At 63.8% G+C, this 15,800-nt stretch overlaps 3 protein-coding genes across 4 annotated transcripts in view; 1 reads left to right on the forward strand and 2 right to left on the reverse strand.

Moving 5' to 3' along the window:
- Nucleotides 1–579, reverse strand: part of LOC107324341 (sodium/potassium-transporting ATPase subunit alpha-2) — a 9,761-nt gene extending 9,182 nt beyond the window's left edge. The window contains exon 1 of the mRNA XM_015884286.2: nt 447–579. Coding sequence (XP_015739772.1) covers nt 447–458 — 12 coding nt within the window. The 5' untranslated portion in view covers nt 459–579. The remainder of the gene's footprint in view (nt 1–446) is intronic.
- A 3,097-nt stretch (nt 580–3,676) lies between these two features.
- KCNJ10 (potassium inwardly rectifying channel subfamily J member 10) lies at nt 3,677–10,256 on the forward strand. Of its 2 annotated transcripts, none has more exons than XM_015884292.2 (2): nt 3,677–3,804; nt 8,090–10,256. In XM_015884292.2, the coding sequence occupies exon 2, from the start codon at nt 8,090–8,092 to the stop codon at nt 9,224–9,226; it is 1,137 nt and encodes a 378-aa protein (XP_015739778.1). In that variant the 5' UTR covers nt 3,677–3,804; the 3' UTR covers nt 9,227–10,256. The 2 variants fall into 2 exon arrangements, with proteins under 2 accessions (XP_015739778.1, XP_015739779.1); XM_015884293.2 differs by lacking the exon at nt 3,677–3,804 and adding an exon at nt 7,131–7,258.
- A 431-nt stretch (nt 10,257–10,687) lies between these two features.
- The window catches only part of F11R (F11 receptor), a 6,165-nt gene continuing 1,052 nt past the window's right edge, over nt 10,688–15,800 (reverse strand). Inside the window, exons 2-10 of the mRNA XM_015884295.2 lie at nt 14,743–14,799; nt 13,943–14,056; nt 13,655–13,798; nt 12,878–13,080; nt 12,662–12,764; nt 12,031–12,135; nt 11,758–11,767; nt 11,573–11,621; nt 10,688–11,100 (exon numbers count right to left, since the gene is read on the reverse strand). Of these exons, the coding sequence (XP_015739781.1) occupies nt 11,065–11,100; nt 11,573–11,621; nt 11,758–11,767; nt 12,031–12,135; nt 12,662–12,764; nt 12,878–13,080; nt 13,655–13,798; nt 13,943–14,056; nt 14,743–14,799 (821 nt within the window). The 3' untranslated portion in view covers nt 10,688–11,064. The remainder of the gene's footprint in view (nt 11,101–11,572; nt 11,622–11,757; nt 11,768–12,030; nt 12,136–12,661; nt 12,765–12,877; nt 13,081–13,654; nt 13,799–13,942; nt 14,057–14,742; nt 14,800–15,800) is intronic.

The following is a 15,800-nucleotide window of genomic DNA, read 5'->3' on the forward strand; positions in this document are numbered from 1 at the left end:
GACCGTGGGAGCGTGGGGTCACAGCGGGACACGCGAAGGGTGGGAGGGGGGAAGGAACCCACGCGGGGCAGTTTGAGAGGGGGACAGGAATAGGAGTGGGAAGGGGGGGGGATCCGAGTGCGCGTGTGTGACACGCGTGGGTCGGTGCCACACGTGGGTCAGAGCCCAGTAGGACGGAGCCCCCCCAGCGGGTCGGTGGGAGCCCCGAGTGGGTCGTCGCCCTGAACGGGCAGCCGGGAGCCCACGTGGGTGCGCGCCACGCGAGGCTCCGAGTCCCGCACGGGTCGGTCCCACACGTGGGCGGACGGGAGTCCCGAGGGGGCGGCTGTGACACGCGTGTGTCCGCGCCGCGCGTGGAAGGGCGGGAGCCCACGCGGACGGATCCCCCCGAGCGGGTGCCCCGCGTGGCTCCGCGCCCCCCACGCGTGGGAGCTGCCCCTACTCACCCCTCTGCCCATCGCGCTGCTGTCGCTCCGCGGACACTCGTGGGCGGCGGCGGCGGCGGAGACGGCGGAGAAAAACCCTTCGGGCTCCGCCCCCCCCCCCCCCCCCCGGGCCCCCCTTCCCAGCGCCCCCCTTGGACCGCACCGCCCCTCCGGACCCCCCCACGGGGACGGGGAGTGAATGGGAGGCTCGGTCACGCGTGGGGGCGGCGGTGCGAGCCGAGGTGGGGGACTCGGGGTCGGGGGGAGCGCAGTGCCGTCCCGTTTTTCCCAGTCCAGTCCCAGTTCTCCCAGTACAGCCCTATTTCTCCCAGTATAGTCCTATTTCTCCCAGTACAGCCCTATTTCTCCCAGTACAGCCCCATTTCTCCCAGTACAGCCCCATTTCTCCCAGTACAGCCCCATTTCTCCCAGTACGGCCCCAGTTCTCCCAGTACAGCCCTATTCCTCCCAGTACAGCCCTATTTCTCCCAGTCCAGCCCTGTTTCTCCCAACACGATCATAACCCAGTTCTCCCAGTACAGTCCCAGTCGTCTTTGGGTGCTCCCAGTTCTCCCAGTACAGATTTCCCAGCACGGTCCCAGTTGTCATCAGATGGTCCCCATTCAACCAGCACCATCCCAGTTCAACCAGTACAGCACCAGCTCTCCCAGCGCCATCCCGATTCTCCCAGTACGGTCCCATTCATTCCAGTACAATCCCAGTTCTCCCAGTACGGTCCCATTTTAATCAGCATCGTCCCCCAGCACAGCCCCAGTTCTCCCATTATGACCGTATCCCAGTTCTGTCCCACTTCTCCCACTCTTCCCAGTACAGGTTTCCCAGTCCCAGTTTCCATAGTACAGTCACATCCCAGTACAACCCCAGTCCCCCCATCACCATCCCAGTTCTCCCAGTCCCATCCCAGTTGTCCCAGTGTGGTTCTATCCCAGTACCATCCCAGTTCCCCCATCCCCATTCCTCCCTGTGCGATCCCACTCCTCCCAGTACAGCCCCAGTCCCAGAGGGGGGGTCACATACTGGGGAGGGGGGGGTTAAGGCCGCAGCCAAGGACTCCCAGTGCCCCCCCAGTGCCCCCCCCCATCTCCATGGCAATGGCTGCTGCTCAAGGGCAGCCCAAGGGCGACTGGGGGGTGGGGGGTGTATTGTACCATTGGCACCAGTGCTCCCAGTTCCCATCCCTGCTGTGCCCCCACAGCTGCTCTGCAGCCCCCCAGGGCTCCACAACTCCCAGTTCATCCCAGTCCATCCCAGTTTGTCCCGGTTCTCTTGGTTCCCCCATTACCCCCCCAAACCATCCCAGTGCATCCTCCCAGTATCCGCAGTCCCCCCAGTATCCCCGGCCATCCCAGTCCATCCCAGTCTGCCTCAGCACTCCCCAGTCCGTCCCACTATTCCCAGTCCCCCCAGTATCACAATCCCAGCTCCATCCCAGTCTCTCCCAGTGTCCCTGATCCCCCCAGTACCCCCAGAATTCCGACTCCCTCCCAGTCCATCCCAGTGCTCCCCAGTATCTCTCCCAGTCCCCCCAGTCTGTCCCAGACCCTCCCAGTGCTCCCCAGTCCATCTCAGCCCCCCACGTCCTTCCAGTCCCCCAGACCCCCCCTCCATCCCAGTCCATCCCAGTCCTTCCCAGTGCCCCCACTTTACACCCCCACTTTACACCCCCACTCCCCCCACGTCCTTCCCCTTCCCCCCCACGCGGGGCTGTGGCCGTGGACCCCCCCGTGTCCCTCCACCCCCCCCCCGCTGTCCCGCCCCGCAGCTGAACAAACATCGCTGCGCCCCCCGCCCCCCCGCCCCGCCCACGGCCCCACGGGGGATCGCGGCGCAGGGCCCGGACCCCCCCCATGTCCCGGCGGTGCCCCCCACCCGCGGGTGGGAGCTGGGAACGTGACCGTACGGACACGTGGACACGGGAGGGGGCGTGGCCTGAGGGATGGGGGCGTGGCCTGACTGACAGGGGGCGGTGCTTTGGGGGCGGGGCATGGTCTGATGGGGGCGTGGCCTTCGTGGTGGCCCCGCCCCCCTCGGCATCGCTGCCTCCCCCCTCGAAGTCCCCAGCCATCCCAATGCATCCCAATGCATCCCAGTGCATCCCAGTGCATCCCAATGCATCCCAGTGCATCCCAGTGCATCCCAGTGCATCCCAATGCATCCCAATACGTCCCAGTGCTGCCTGTCCTCTCCCCGTCCCTCCCATTCCCCCATTCTCTCCATTCTCCCCCGTTCCCCCCCATCCATCCCATCCCCCCCATCCCTCATCCCCCCCCCGTCCATCTCCATCCCCATAACCCTACATTATGGGTGGGGGGGAGGGCACCCAGAGGGGCAGCGCTGCACTTGGGGGGGGTCAGAGCCCCCCGGGGTTGTGTGGGGCCATAAGGGGCCATATGGGGCAGCAGGGCAGCCCCTTCCCCTCCAGGCTGTCACCTCCTTGTGCCCCCCCCCACTTATGGGGAGTGGACAATGGGGGTTACCCTGACCTCCCCATCTCCCCATCCCTAAATCCCCCACGTGTGACTCGACCCCACGCGAGACCCCTCTACTCCCCTCTCATTCCCCCCCCGAATCCCCACGGCCGCCCGTCGCCCCTCCCCTCCCCTCCACCCCCCACGGGTGAACAAAGGCTCTTTGTGCCGCGGCCACGGGGGAACCGCTCCGGGAACAGCGGAGCTCTGTGCGTGTGGGGGGGGGGAACGCGGCCACGGCCCCACGAGCCCACGGACACGCAGCCCCACGGACCCCCACCCCACACACGATCCTATGGGGAGGGGAAGGACACGCGTGGGCTGAGCTCCGAACATGCCCCCAAAACCGCAGCGGGGTCCCAGAACCGCTCAGTGGGGCCCGTCTCCTCAGTCCCGCCCCCCCAAAACACGAGTGGGACAGTGGGGTGCTGCACCCCCATCCCCACACACAACCAACGGGGGGGATGGACACACGCACGGAGGTGACCCCTGCCCGCGACCCCGACCCCAAAGCCCGGTCCCAGCACCCACCGTGGGCTCCCAGCGCCCCCTGCCCACCCCCATGTGAAACACGCGTGGGCGCCTCACCCCACATCGAGGTGTGGGGGCGCTCCGTGCCCAAACCTCCCCCCCCCCCCCACCGCCCCACCAGCCGTAACGTGACCCGCCCCGGGCTCCCTTTTCCACCCCATTTAACCCCCCACCCCCCCCTCGCCGCCCCACGCCGGCTCCTCCCCACAGCCCCCCCCACCCCCCCGCGCGGTGGGCCCCCCTCCCCGTTCCCTCCAATCGGTGCCAGCCGGGCCCCGTCCCATCAAACCCATATGGGGACACGGCGGCAGCGGGAGGGCTGAGCGCGGCCACGCACCCCCCGCGGCCCCACAGCGAAGGTAAGGGCTGCGTGGGGCTGCGTGGGGCTGCGTGGGGCTGGGGGGTGGGCGCGGACCCCTGAGCCCCCCCACCCCAAAAAGGCCCCGTAGGGGGGGGGGCTGCGTGTCCCTCGTGGAGCAGACGGGGCTCTGTCAGTGTCCCCAGCCCCGTGGGTGCCCCCATCACCCCATGTCCGTGTGTCCCCACATCCCCCAGCCCCGTATCCACGTCCCCCATCCCCGTGTCCTCCGACCCCGTATCCTCACGTTCCCCATCTCCGTGTCCTCATATCCCCCATCCCCATGTCCCCCATCACATCTCCGTGTCCTTCACCCCCCCAGCCCCATGTCCCCAATGTCATTATGTCCTCAGACCCCAAATCCTCACATCCCCTTCTCCACCTCCCAGCGTTCCCACATCTCCATGTCCCCACGTCCCCCTCTCTCACCCCATCCCCGATGTCCCCATGTCCCCTCAGCTCTGTGTCTCCACGTCCCCCATCCCCATATTCCCCATTGCCGTGTCCCCCACGGCCCCATATCCAGACAGTCCCTTAACCCCACATCTCCATTTCCCCACACCTCATTTCTCCTTACCTGCAGGATGTGGTTGACTGAGCTATGGGATAACCAGCCTATGACTTTCCTGGTCTGTGGGTTAACCAGGCTGTGGGTTAAATAAGATCTGAGTTAACCAGGCTGTGAGTTGACTCAGCTGTGGGTTAACTCAGCTGTGGGTTAACTCAGCTGTGGGTTAACCAGGCTGTGGGTTAACCAACCAGGCTGTGGGTTAACCAGGCTGTGGGTTAACCAGGCTGTGGGTTAACAAGGCTGTGGGTTACCTGAGCTGCAGGTTGGGTGTGTGGGATGAACCCGGAGCCAAACCACAGCTGTTACCCCGTGTGGGGCTGCGGGGTGGGCAGGCCGGATGAACCGGGTTGGGATTAGTGGGGCAGCAGATCGGCTGTGCCAGATGAATGGAGCTGTGGGGTCAACATGGGGGGCAGAGAGGGGTGGGAGTGTGGGAATGGGGAGTGGGTTATCGGGAGTGGGTTATGGGGTGTGAGTTATCAGCTGTGGGTTATGGGGAGTGAGTTATGGGGTGTGAGTTATCAGCTGTGGGTTATTGGCTGTGGGTTATCTCAGACATGGGCTATCAGCTGTGGGTTATCAGCTGTGTGTTACGGGTTGTGGATTATCCAGCTGTGGGTTATCAGCTGTGATTATGGTTTGCATTCGATCAGGTCTGGGCTATCGAGTGTGGGTTACTCGAGTTAATTGGCTGCAGTTAATTGGGGTTGGGGATAACGAGGCTGTATTTCCGGTGCTGTGGACTCTCTGTGGTGTATTGGGGCCACTCTGTCCCTGCTGCCCTTATCTGCCCCATTGGCACCAGCGCTGCCATCCCCCATAGGCACAACATGGACCCTCCGACCCCCAGGACAACCCCCCACCCCCACAGATCCCACAGCCCCATGGACCTGCCGACCCCATGGACCCCCAGCTCAAGAGCCCCACAACCGTAGGGACCCCTTAACCCCAGGGACCCCAACCTCATGGACTCCTCCTCCCTCAGGGACCCTCCACCCTCAGAGACCCCCAATTTCTTTGACTCCTCCACCCCAGGGACCCCCCACCCTCAGAGACCCCCCCTAATACCAGATACCCCACAGACCCCCCAACACCAAGGACCCCTCAACCTCATGCACACCTCCAACCCCACGGACCCCTCCTCAATCCCATGGAAGCCCCCAATCCCCAGGGAACCCATAACCCCACAGACCCCCCAACTCCCCCCAACCCCAGCGACCCTACAGCTGTGCCAAAATCTGGGGGCAACGTGGGGGTCCCAGGACAATGGCAGGGGACCTGGTGGCTGGGGGGGGGGGGGGGAGAAGGTGACAGTGGGGATGGGGGGGGGGAACACAGGACAGTGGGCAACATGGCTCTGAATCTTAACGAGCGCTTCATCAAAGCCCCATTGTGCCCCATTGAGGCCGCTCCTCCGGGGCGCACAATGGCCCCACTGTCCCGTGTCCCCCCCCTTCTCTGCCCGCCCTTGCACATCCCCCCCCCGCCCCCCAACAGCCTATGGGACCAACTTCATAGTGTCCCCATTGCTGCCATCCCGTAGCTGTTACTTAGGGGTCCTGAGCACCCCATGACATCTACATGGGGGTCCTGGGGATCCTATATCTCCTATATAACCCATAACGTGGGCACAGGGATCTCCGGGATCCCATATCTCCAACTCCAATAGGAGTCCTGAATAACCCATAACCTCTGCATGGGTGTCCTGGGCACCCCAATGCCCTGTAGGGTCTCAGGGACCACGTATAGGGACACCCACAGCCCTTGGGTTTATGGTCACTGAGTATGGGGGTCCTGAGCACCCCATGCCAATGGGTCACAGTGAAAAGGGGGGGGTGCATCCCTATGGCTGTATGGGATCGGGGAGGGGGGAGGTGAGGCAGGAGGAGAGTTATAGGGTTGGAGTTAATGGGTAACTGAGCCGGGCTCCCAGCTGTGCCCCACGGCACCGTACGTGCGCGGGGAACAAGTGGAGCCATGTCACAGCCCGTGTCGGGGACATGTAGGGTGGCAGTGGGGCGGTCGGGGAGGGAAGGGGAGTCAGGGGGGAAATAGTGCAGGAAACCCAAAGGGGGGTGTTGGGTGCAGCCAAGTGGGTACAGTGCTCCTATGGGGTTGGATGGGGGGCTGGGGGTCCTGAAGGGGTACGGGGACCCCAAGAGGTGTGTGGAAACCCCAGAAGGGGAATGGGGAGAGTTATGGGGCACAAGGACCTCCAGTGTGGGGTGTTGGGGTGCAGCCAATGGGGTACAGCAATCCTTGGGGACGGGGAAAGGGGCTACGGGGACCCCACAGAGGGGGGGTAGGGGTGCATGGGGACCCGGGGGGGACAGGAGGTGGCTTTGGGGACACGGTGGCTTTATGGACATGGTGGCTTTGGGGACATGGTGGCTTTGGGGACACGGTGTCACGGCCCAGGGCTGAGGTCCCCGCTGAGCCTTGTCCCCTCTCATTGACTGACCCCTCGGTGCCGCCCGGTCCGACCCCCCCCATCTCCCCCTTCTTTGGCCAACGCGGCAGCACCGGGCTCCAACGGGACCCCCCATGGCGGCACCGTGTCCCCGGCTCCGTGCCCTGCAATGGGGCCAAACGTTGGCGTGGGCTGAAAGGGCCCCTCTGTGCCGCGGGGGGACAAGGACGGGCACGGGACGGAAGCGCTGCCACCGACCATTTGTCACCTCCCATTCATCCCCTCCTTCCTCTTCCTCCCGGCCTCATTCTGTCCCGTACCCCCCCCCCAACCCCCCCAGGTTCTGCCCCCATGGAGGTGGTGGGGGCGCAGCTGGGGACGGGGAGGGAGGGAGGAGGGACGGACGGACAGACAGGTGAAGGGTGAGGGTATAAAAGGACGGACGGACAGACAGGAGCGTGTGGGCAGGCAAAGGTAGGGGGGAGCGGATGGATGGGCAGCCAGATGGACAAGGGAGGGATGGATGGATGGATGGATGGATGGATGGATGGATGGATGGATGGATGGATGGATGGATGGATGGACAGACGGACGGAGGAGGTGGATTGAGTGGAGGTGGATGGACAGATGGACGGATGGAGAAGGGACGGAGGGATGGATGGACAGGCAGTTTTATAGGCAGGCGGATGGATGGACAGACAAGTGGACGGAGAGGGTGGGTTGTGGCTGTGTTGGTAGACAGATGGACAGATGGGCGGATGGAGGAGATGTGTTGGATGGGGGTGGACAGACAGATGGACAATGGGGTGGATGAGCAGTGATGGTGGAGGTGTGGGTGGGCAGGAGGATGGACGGATGTTGGGATGGATGTGCTGATAGAGCGCTGGGCTGGCTCTGGGACAGGTCTCCACTGTGCCCAGGGAGCACCCAGTGCTGTCATCCCCCTCTCCCCTCACACCCATCCAGCACCACACCCCATCCACCTCCACCCACCCCATCCATCTTCGCTGCCCCCTCCACACCACATCCATCCACCTTCCCCATCCAGCCTTCATTCATTGTACCAACCCATCTGTCATGCTTTCCATCCATCCATCCATCCATCCATCCATCCATCCATCCATCCATCCATCCATCCCTCCATCCATCCCTCCATCCATCCATCCCTCCATCCATCCATCCACCCAACCCATCACCTCAACCCTTCGCTCTCCTCCATCCTTCCAATCCTTCCTCCATTCCTCCCCCTCCCCCTGAGCCCCCTCCTGTGTTTCTCCCCCTCACCCTGTTCCCATCCCCCCCCAGATGACGTCGGCCACCAAGGTGTACTACAGCCAGACCACGCAGACCGACAGCCGCCCTCTGATCGGCACGGCGCTGCGGCGGCGCCGCGTCATGACCAAGGATGGCCGCAGCAACGTGCGCATGGAGCACATCGCCGACAAGCGCTTCCTGTACCTCAAGGACCTGTGGACCACCTTCATCGACATGCAGTGGCGCTACAAGCTGCTCCTCTTCTCCGCCACCTTCGCCGGCACCTGGTTCGCGTTCGGCGTCGTCTGGTACCTGGTGGCTGCGGTGCACGGCGACCTGCTGGAGTTCGAGCCGCCGGCCAACCACACGCCGTGCGTCATGCAGGTGCACACGCTGACCGGCGCCTTCCTCTTCTCCCTGGAGACCGAGACCACCATCGGCTACGGCTTCCGCTACATCAGCGAGGAATGCCCGCTGGCCATCGTGCTGCTCATCACGCAGCTGGTGCTCACCACCATCATGGAGATCTTCATCACCGGAACCTTCCTGGCCAAGATCGCGCGGCCCAAGAAACGAGCGGAGACCATCAAGTTCAGCCAGAACGCCGTGGTGGCCCAGCACGACGGCAAGACCTGCCTGATGATCCGCGTGGCCAACATGCGCAAGAGCCTCCTGATCGGCTGCCAGGTGACGGGGAAGCTGCTGCAGACGCACCTGACCAAGGAGGGCGAGAGCGTGCGGCTCAACCAGCTCAACGTGGACTTCCAGGTGGACACGTCGTCCGACAGCCCCTTCCTCATCCTGCCCCTCACCTTCTACCACGTGGTGGACGACGCCAGCCCCTTCCGCGACGCGGCGCTGCGGGCGGGCGAGGGGGACTTTGAGCTGGTGGTGATTCTCAGCGGCACCGTGGAGTCCACCAGCGCCACGTGCCAGGTGCGCACGTCCTACCTGCCCGAGGAGATCCTCTGGGGATACGAGTTCAGCCCCGCCATCTCGCTGTCGGCCAGCGGGAAATACGTGGCGGATTTCAGCCTCTTCGACCAGGTGGTGAAGGTGGCGGCGCCGTGTTGCGTCCGCGACACCGTGCGGTTCGGGGACCCCGAGAAGGTGAAGCTGGAGGAGACGCTGCGGGAGGCGGCGGAGCGTGAGGGAGCCCCACTCAGCGTCCGCATCAGCAACGTCTGAGCTGCCACCGCAACCGGGGCGGCCAACGGCAGCACCACCAGCAACGGGGACGGCACCGGCACGGGGAGATGCCGCCGGCTCTGGAGATGTCACCAGCAGCAGCCATGGAAATAATGACACCAACAGCAGCCATGGAAATAATGACACCAACAACAGCCATGGGAATAATGACACCAACAACAGCCATGGGAATGACACCAACAACAGCCATGGAAATGACACCAACAGCCATGGGGATGTCAATAGCAGCAGCCATGGAGATGCCAACACACGGGTGGGGAGGTGCCACCAGCCCTGCAGGTACCAGCAGCACGGGGAGAACGATGCCAGCCCTGGAGATGCCACCACCAGCCCTAGGGATGATGGCACCAGGACACAGAGATGCCACCATCACTGGAGATGCCACCACCAGCCTTTAAGATGCCACCATTGACATGGGGAAACACCTCTGGCCCTGGAGATGGCACCACCAGCCCCTGGAGGTGCCACCATCACTGGAGCTGCCGCCTCCATCACGGCAGCGGGATCCACCCCCACTGGATTTTCCCCACTGGATTTTCCTGCCCTGGAGGCGCCGCTGCTGCTTCATTTGCCCCCATCACAGTGGGGAGCTGCCACCAGCTCAGCCCCCATCCCCCCCCCACCCCCAGGTCGCTGTGTGGGGCTGCCCAGACCCCCCCTCACTGCTGGCACCACCTCAGCCCACTTAGAGGCAGCGTTGTCCCCATCCCTGTCCCACCCCATAACGCTCTGCTAACCCCGGACCCCCCCGGCCCCACCAAGAGACCCAATGCTGCTGTCCCCATTGCGGGGGGGGGCTCCATGGGGGCACACAGCCACCTCCAGCCTTGGGGACCCTCGGTGACAGTTTCGCCCCCGGAGGAGCAGCACAGCTCCACCCCAGCAGGGAAACTGAGGCAGAGCCCCCACCCCGTTCCCAGAGCTGCTGCCCCCAGAGCCAGGGGACCCTCCCCGCGCTGCCCCCCCCAACCCCCCCATATCAATGGGGCTGGGGACACGGGGGTGACACCGATAATCGGACACGGCCCTGAGCCCGTCACTGCTGCTAACGTAGAGCACCTGCCCTATTAACCCCCACCCCCAACCCCGGGGAGCCCCCCCAGCTCGGGGCCGCCTTCCCCCCCCCCCCCCCCCCCCCCCAAACCTTGCTGCACTGAGTCCAGGTGATGTGTACACCTTTATCTATATATAGTGCCACTAATCTATATTATATATATATATGTATAGAGACATGGGGACGAGAGCTTTCTCAACCCCCCCCCCCCACGGCCGCTGAGGGGTCCCCTCCTCAATGTGGGGGTGGGGGGGATTAAGAAGGGATTAATAAAAGTTCTATCAATGGTTGGAAAGGGGCTGGGGGGGTCCCAGGGTCCCCAGCACCGGTGGGGGGCACAGAGCTGTGTCCCAATTACCCCCCCCTAAAAGAAACAGCCCCAAAGCTCCATAAAGGACAATGGTTTATTGGTTTCCAGCAATGGGGACCACATCCCCCCCCCCAGTGCTGCCCCATAGGAGGCAATGGGGGGTTCTGCCCCTATAGGGATGCAGTGCCAGACCCCCCCCCAAAGCATGGGGTCAATGCACGGCCACCCCAAACTGGGGGTTGTTGGGGGGGGCCACAATGAGGCACCACTTTAAGGGGAGGGGGCCGGGATGCCCCAAAAAGGGACTGACGTCAGGAAGGCACCGAGGGATCCTTTAAAAAACGAACCTAAACAACCCCCCCATCCCCTAAAAACAACCCCAAAGACCCAAAAAAACCCCAAATAGTTCAGCTGGTGGAGCTGCAGCCATGGGGGCGTCCACTGCCCCCCCCCTCACACCAGGAACGACGACGTCTGCTTGAACTCCCCCTGTGGACAGAGAGCGGAGTTGGGGGGGGGGCAAAGCAGGGGACCCCAATATCGGTTTGGATTGAAGCTGGAGGGCCCCAATATCGGTTTGGGTAATGGGGGGACCCCAATGTTGGTTCTGATAGTGATGTGGGGAGCAGGGGAGCCCAACATCGGTTCTGATAAAGGGATTTGGGATCTGGGGGACTCCAATATCAGTTTGGATTGAAGCTGGAGGGCCCCAATATCGGTTTGGATAAAGGGGTTTGGGAACTGGGGGACCCCACAATCATACAGACAATGGGATGTGGGCACCATGGGGCCCCAGGATGGGTTTGGACTTGGGGAGGATCCCAGTATTGGTTTGGATGATGGCATTTGGGATTGGGGGGGCAGGTGGGATACGTCCCCTCCCACCCCCTTGGCCATTAGTGTCACCCCACAGCGGTTTGGGGACACCCCCCACATCCCCCCTGTCCCCCCCCATACTCACGTCGCTGCGCTGTGAGGGTTGGCTGTAAATCACCTTTTTGGAGGCAGTGCTGTAAGAAGAGCAGCCCATCAGGAGGGTCCCACCATCCCCCCCCCCCCCCCCAGCGCCCACCAGGAGCCGCCCCGTCCCAGGGCCGCCAGCCCCAGCCCGGGGGGAACCGGCTGCGATGGCTGAGATGAGCTTACGGTTTTCTCTCTGTAAGGAAAGAGAGAGAGTGGGGTTATGGGGTGAGCTGTGGGGTCATGAGTGGGGTTATGGGGTGATGAGTGGGGTTATGGGGTGAGCTGTGGGGCCATGAGTGAGGCTATGGAGTCACGAGTGAGGCAGTGAGTAGGGTTATGGGGTGATGTATGGGGTTTTGTATGGGGTGCTGTGTGGGGTCATGTATGGGGTTTTGTATGGGGTTTTGTATGGGGTTTTGTATGGGGTGCTGTGGAGCACAATGGGGCTGTACTCACGGAAGTAGCCGCGGCTGTAGGCGAACCAGATCCCGAATGCGATGAGTCCCAGCAGCATCAGCAGCACCACAACCGCAGCCACGATGCCGCCCACATTGACCTCACCTGGGGGGACAGCGAGGGGCGTGGGGTGGGTGCTGCTGCACCCCATAGCACCCCACAGCACCCCATAGCACCCCACAGCACCCCATAGCACCCCATGGCACCCATAGCACCCTATGGCACCCATAGCACTTCCACCATCCCATAGCACCCCACAGCACCCCATTCCAGCCTGTGGCACCCATATCACCCCACAGCACTCTACACCACCCTATGGCACCCATAGAACCCCATACCAACCTATGGCACCCTAGACCACCCCGTAGTACCCTATGGGACCCCATAGCACCCAATGGGACCCTATAGCACCCTACACCATCTGCTGGCACCCATGGCACCCTACACCACCCCATTGCACCCACAGCAACTGACATCACCCCACAGCACCCTATATCACCCCACAGCACCCTCCATCACCCCACAGCACCCTATATCACCCCATAGCACCCTCCATCACCCCACAGCACCCTATATCACCCCACAGCACCCTCCATCACCCCACAGCACCCTCCATCATCCCATCCCTCACTGGCTTCCATTCGGGCCGTGTCCGAGCGCTGTGCCATGCCCACGTTGTTGGAGGCCTCGCAGTAATAATCTCCAGTGTCGAAGGCGCTGACGGGATTGAAGGTCTGCGGGGGGGGGGGGATGCACCCATGGGTGGGGGTGGGAGGCCCCGGGGGTCCCATGGGGTCCATCACCCCCCCCCGGGGGTCCCATGGTCCCATCACCCCCCGTTGCTCACCAGCTCCCCGGTGGCAGAGTCCAGCGTGTAGGAGGAGTTGCGGAAGCTGAGGCTGCTTTTGGGGTCGGCCGGGACCAGCATCCCGTCCCGGTACCAGCGGAACGTGGGGGGCGGGGACCCGTCCGACTCCGAGCAGCGCAGCACCGCCGTGCGGCCAATGGTGGCCGAGCTGGGAACGTGGGCGACCGGCTTGGAGGGGGGAACTGCGGGGGGGGACAGAGTCAGTGTATGGGGGGCAGCGGGGGGGGCGTTTCAGCATGGATGGGGCAGAGAGGGGGACCCCACATGGGTCAGTACATGGGGGGACAGAGAGGGGGGACCCCAAATGGGTTGTTGTATGGAGGGACACGGGGGGTCCAAAAGGGTCAGCACATAGGGGAGGGTGGGGGGGACTCCTAGGATGGGGTCAGGATGTGGAGGGACACGGAGGGAGGGAGGGGACCCCCAAAGGGTCAGCAGAGGGAGGAACAGTGTGGGGAGGACCCCAAGGATGGGGTCAGGCTACATGGGGACAGTGAGGGGGGACCCCAGATGGGGCAGAGTATGGGGGGATGGGGAGGGGGGGCCCCAAAGGGGTCTATGGGGAAACTGTGATGCAAAGAGCAGCGGGTGCAAGGCAAGAAGATGGGAACCTTCAGCTGCAGCCCAGCACTAATGGGGGTGTGGGGAGGTGGGGATATGGGGAAGATGGGGATATAAAGACATGGGACATGGGGATGTGGGATGATGGGGATATGAGGATATGGGGATATGGGGATGTGGGATGATGGGACCCACCCTGGACAATGAGGTTGACCTCGGACTTGGCGATCTGGGATCCATCCCCCACCACCTCACAGATGTATTTCCCCGTGTCCTCCCGCGTCACCGTGTTGAAGTGGATGGAGGTGACGGAGAACACGACGCGGTCCTTGTAGGGCTCTGCGGGGAGGGGGGGGCAGATGGACACACAGATGGACACACAGATGGACACACAGACAGATGGACACACAGACAGATGGACACACAGACAGATGGACACACAGCCGGCTCTGCAGCTCTGCAGCCCCAGGCCCGTTGCTGTACCTGTGAGCTGCCCCGCGTAGTAGAACAGCACGAGCGAGGATCCCTTCTGGAACTTCCACTCGATGCGGGCGTCCCTCCACGCAGAGCGATACGCGGAGCACGGGATGTCCACGGCTGCAGGGGGGGATGGAGCTCAGGGGGGGAGCAGAGCCCCAAACCCCCCCACTGTGGGTAATGGGGGCGGGGGGGATCATGGAGGGCTATAAGGTTAGGGCTATAGGGGTTATAGGGGTTATAGGGGCTATAGGGGGCTTGGGGAGGTCCTGGGGTGCTTATATGGGATGGGGGGGTGCTCCTGTTGGTTGTGGGGGGCTCGGGAGGGTCATGGGATGCTCAAGTGGGGACAGTGGGTCTCAGTGGGGCCATGGGGTTGATGTGTGGAGGCAGGAGGGGCTCACATGGGGGTCATGGGCTATTGATGGGGACACTGGGTGGTTAACGGGACCATGGGGCATTCAATGGAGCTGTGGGGCACTTATGGGGTGGTTAATGGGGACATTGGGAACTTGATGAGGCTGCAGGGCAGTTAACGGGATCATGGGGTTGAGGATGGGGCCGTGGGGCACTTAATGGGGCCGTAGGGAACTTGATGAGGTGGTTAATGGGGCCAGTGGGCACTTGATGGGGCCATGATGTGACGGTTGATGGGGCCACAGGGCACTCAGCGGCTGTGGGGTGTTAATGGGGCCGTGGGGTGTTAATGGGGCCGTGGGGTGTTAATGGGGCCGTGGGGTGTTAATGGGGCCGTGGGGTGGCCCCATGGGGCGCCCAGCCCTGAGCTGTGGGTCGCAGTGACTCACGTTGGTTCTCGGGCACTTCCTTCGTCTCCTGGGTGACCTGGGCGCCCACCAGTGACACTGTGGGACAGGAGGCGGCTCAGTGAGGAGGGGTCCCCATAGATGGGGGTGGGGAGGACCCCTCTGCGTCACCCACCCGTTATCAGCTCCCTTATCAGCTTCGTTAATCAGTGCCCAGATGTGGTTGGTGATTAACGGCACCTCCAGACCCACGGGTTTATTAGCGCGGGGTCACGGCTCCTGGGGCGGCGCAGGGACCGGGAGGGGACGGTGTGGGGCAGGAGGGGACAATGTGGGGCAGGAGGTGACGATGTGGGGCAGGAGGGGACGATGTGGGGCAGGAGGGGACAATGTGGGGCAGGAGGGGACAATGTGGGGCAGGAGGGGACGCTGTGGGGCAGGAGGGGACGCTGTGGGGCAGGGGGTGACGCTGTGGGGCAGGGGGTGACGCTGTGGGGCAGGGGGTGACCCCAAGCGGAGCCGGAAAATCCCGTCTCTAAATCCCGTCTCTCCGGCCGCCGCCCTCGTCACCTCCCGGTTTCGCTCCACTCCCCACGCTCCGGTCACACGCTCCGGTCACGCACACGCGTGGTCACGCACCGCCGCCCCCTCACACTCACCCCACGCCGCCCCCCCCCCCCCCGCCCGGTGCCGGATCGAGGCCGGGACCCCCCGGGGCTGCGGGTCGGGACGGACCCAGCGGCGCTGAGTCAGCGCTGACACCGCCCAGCGCCGCCCCCACCGCGCCCGGGGCACCGAACCGAACCGAACCGAACCGGACCAACAAAGGGAGCGGATGGGGATGGGGGGGGGGGGGACACAGCGACCCAAAGCCAAAGGGGGGGAGGGGGGGGCACCTCCGAGACCCCAAGTGTCCCCAAACCCAGCGGACACCACAGCCGTGACCCCATAGCACCCATAGCACAGCTGGGAGACCCCACGGTGCCCCCAGGTCCAAGGGGGAACCGCTGCGGGGTCCCCAAGAGCCGCATTGAACACAGGGCTGGGGATGGAGCCACCGCGGTGAGACCAGAGACCGGACCCTGTGCCGGGGGGGGCAC

The sequence above is a fragment of the Coturnix japonica genome, chromosome 25 (genome assembly GCF_001577835.2).
Source record: "Coturnix japonica isolate 7356 chromosome 25, Coturnix japonica 2.1, whole genome shotgun sequence".
Lineage (NCBI taxonomy): Eukaryota > Metazoa > Chordata > Aves > Galliformes > Phasianidae > Coturnix > Coturnix japonica.

Excerpts from the sequence above, each read along its gene's own strand:
- KCNJ10 (XM_015884292.2), top strand. The coding sequence starts at position 8,090 with ATGACGTCGGCCACCAAGGTGTACTACAGCCAGACCACGCAGACCGAC.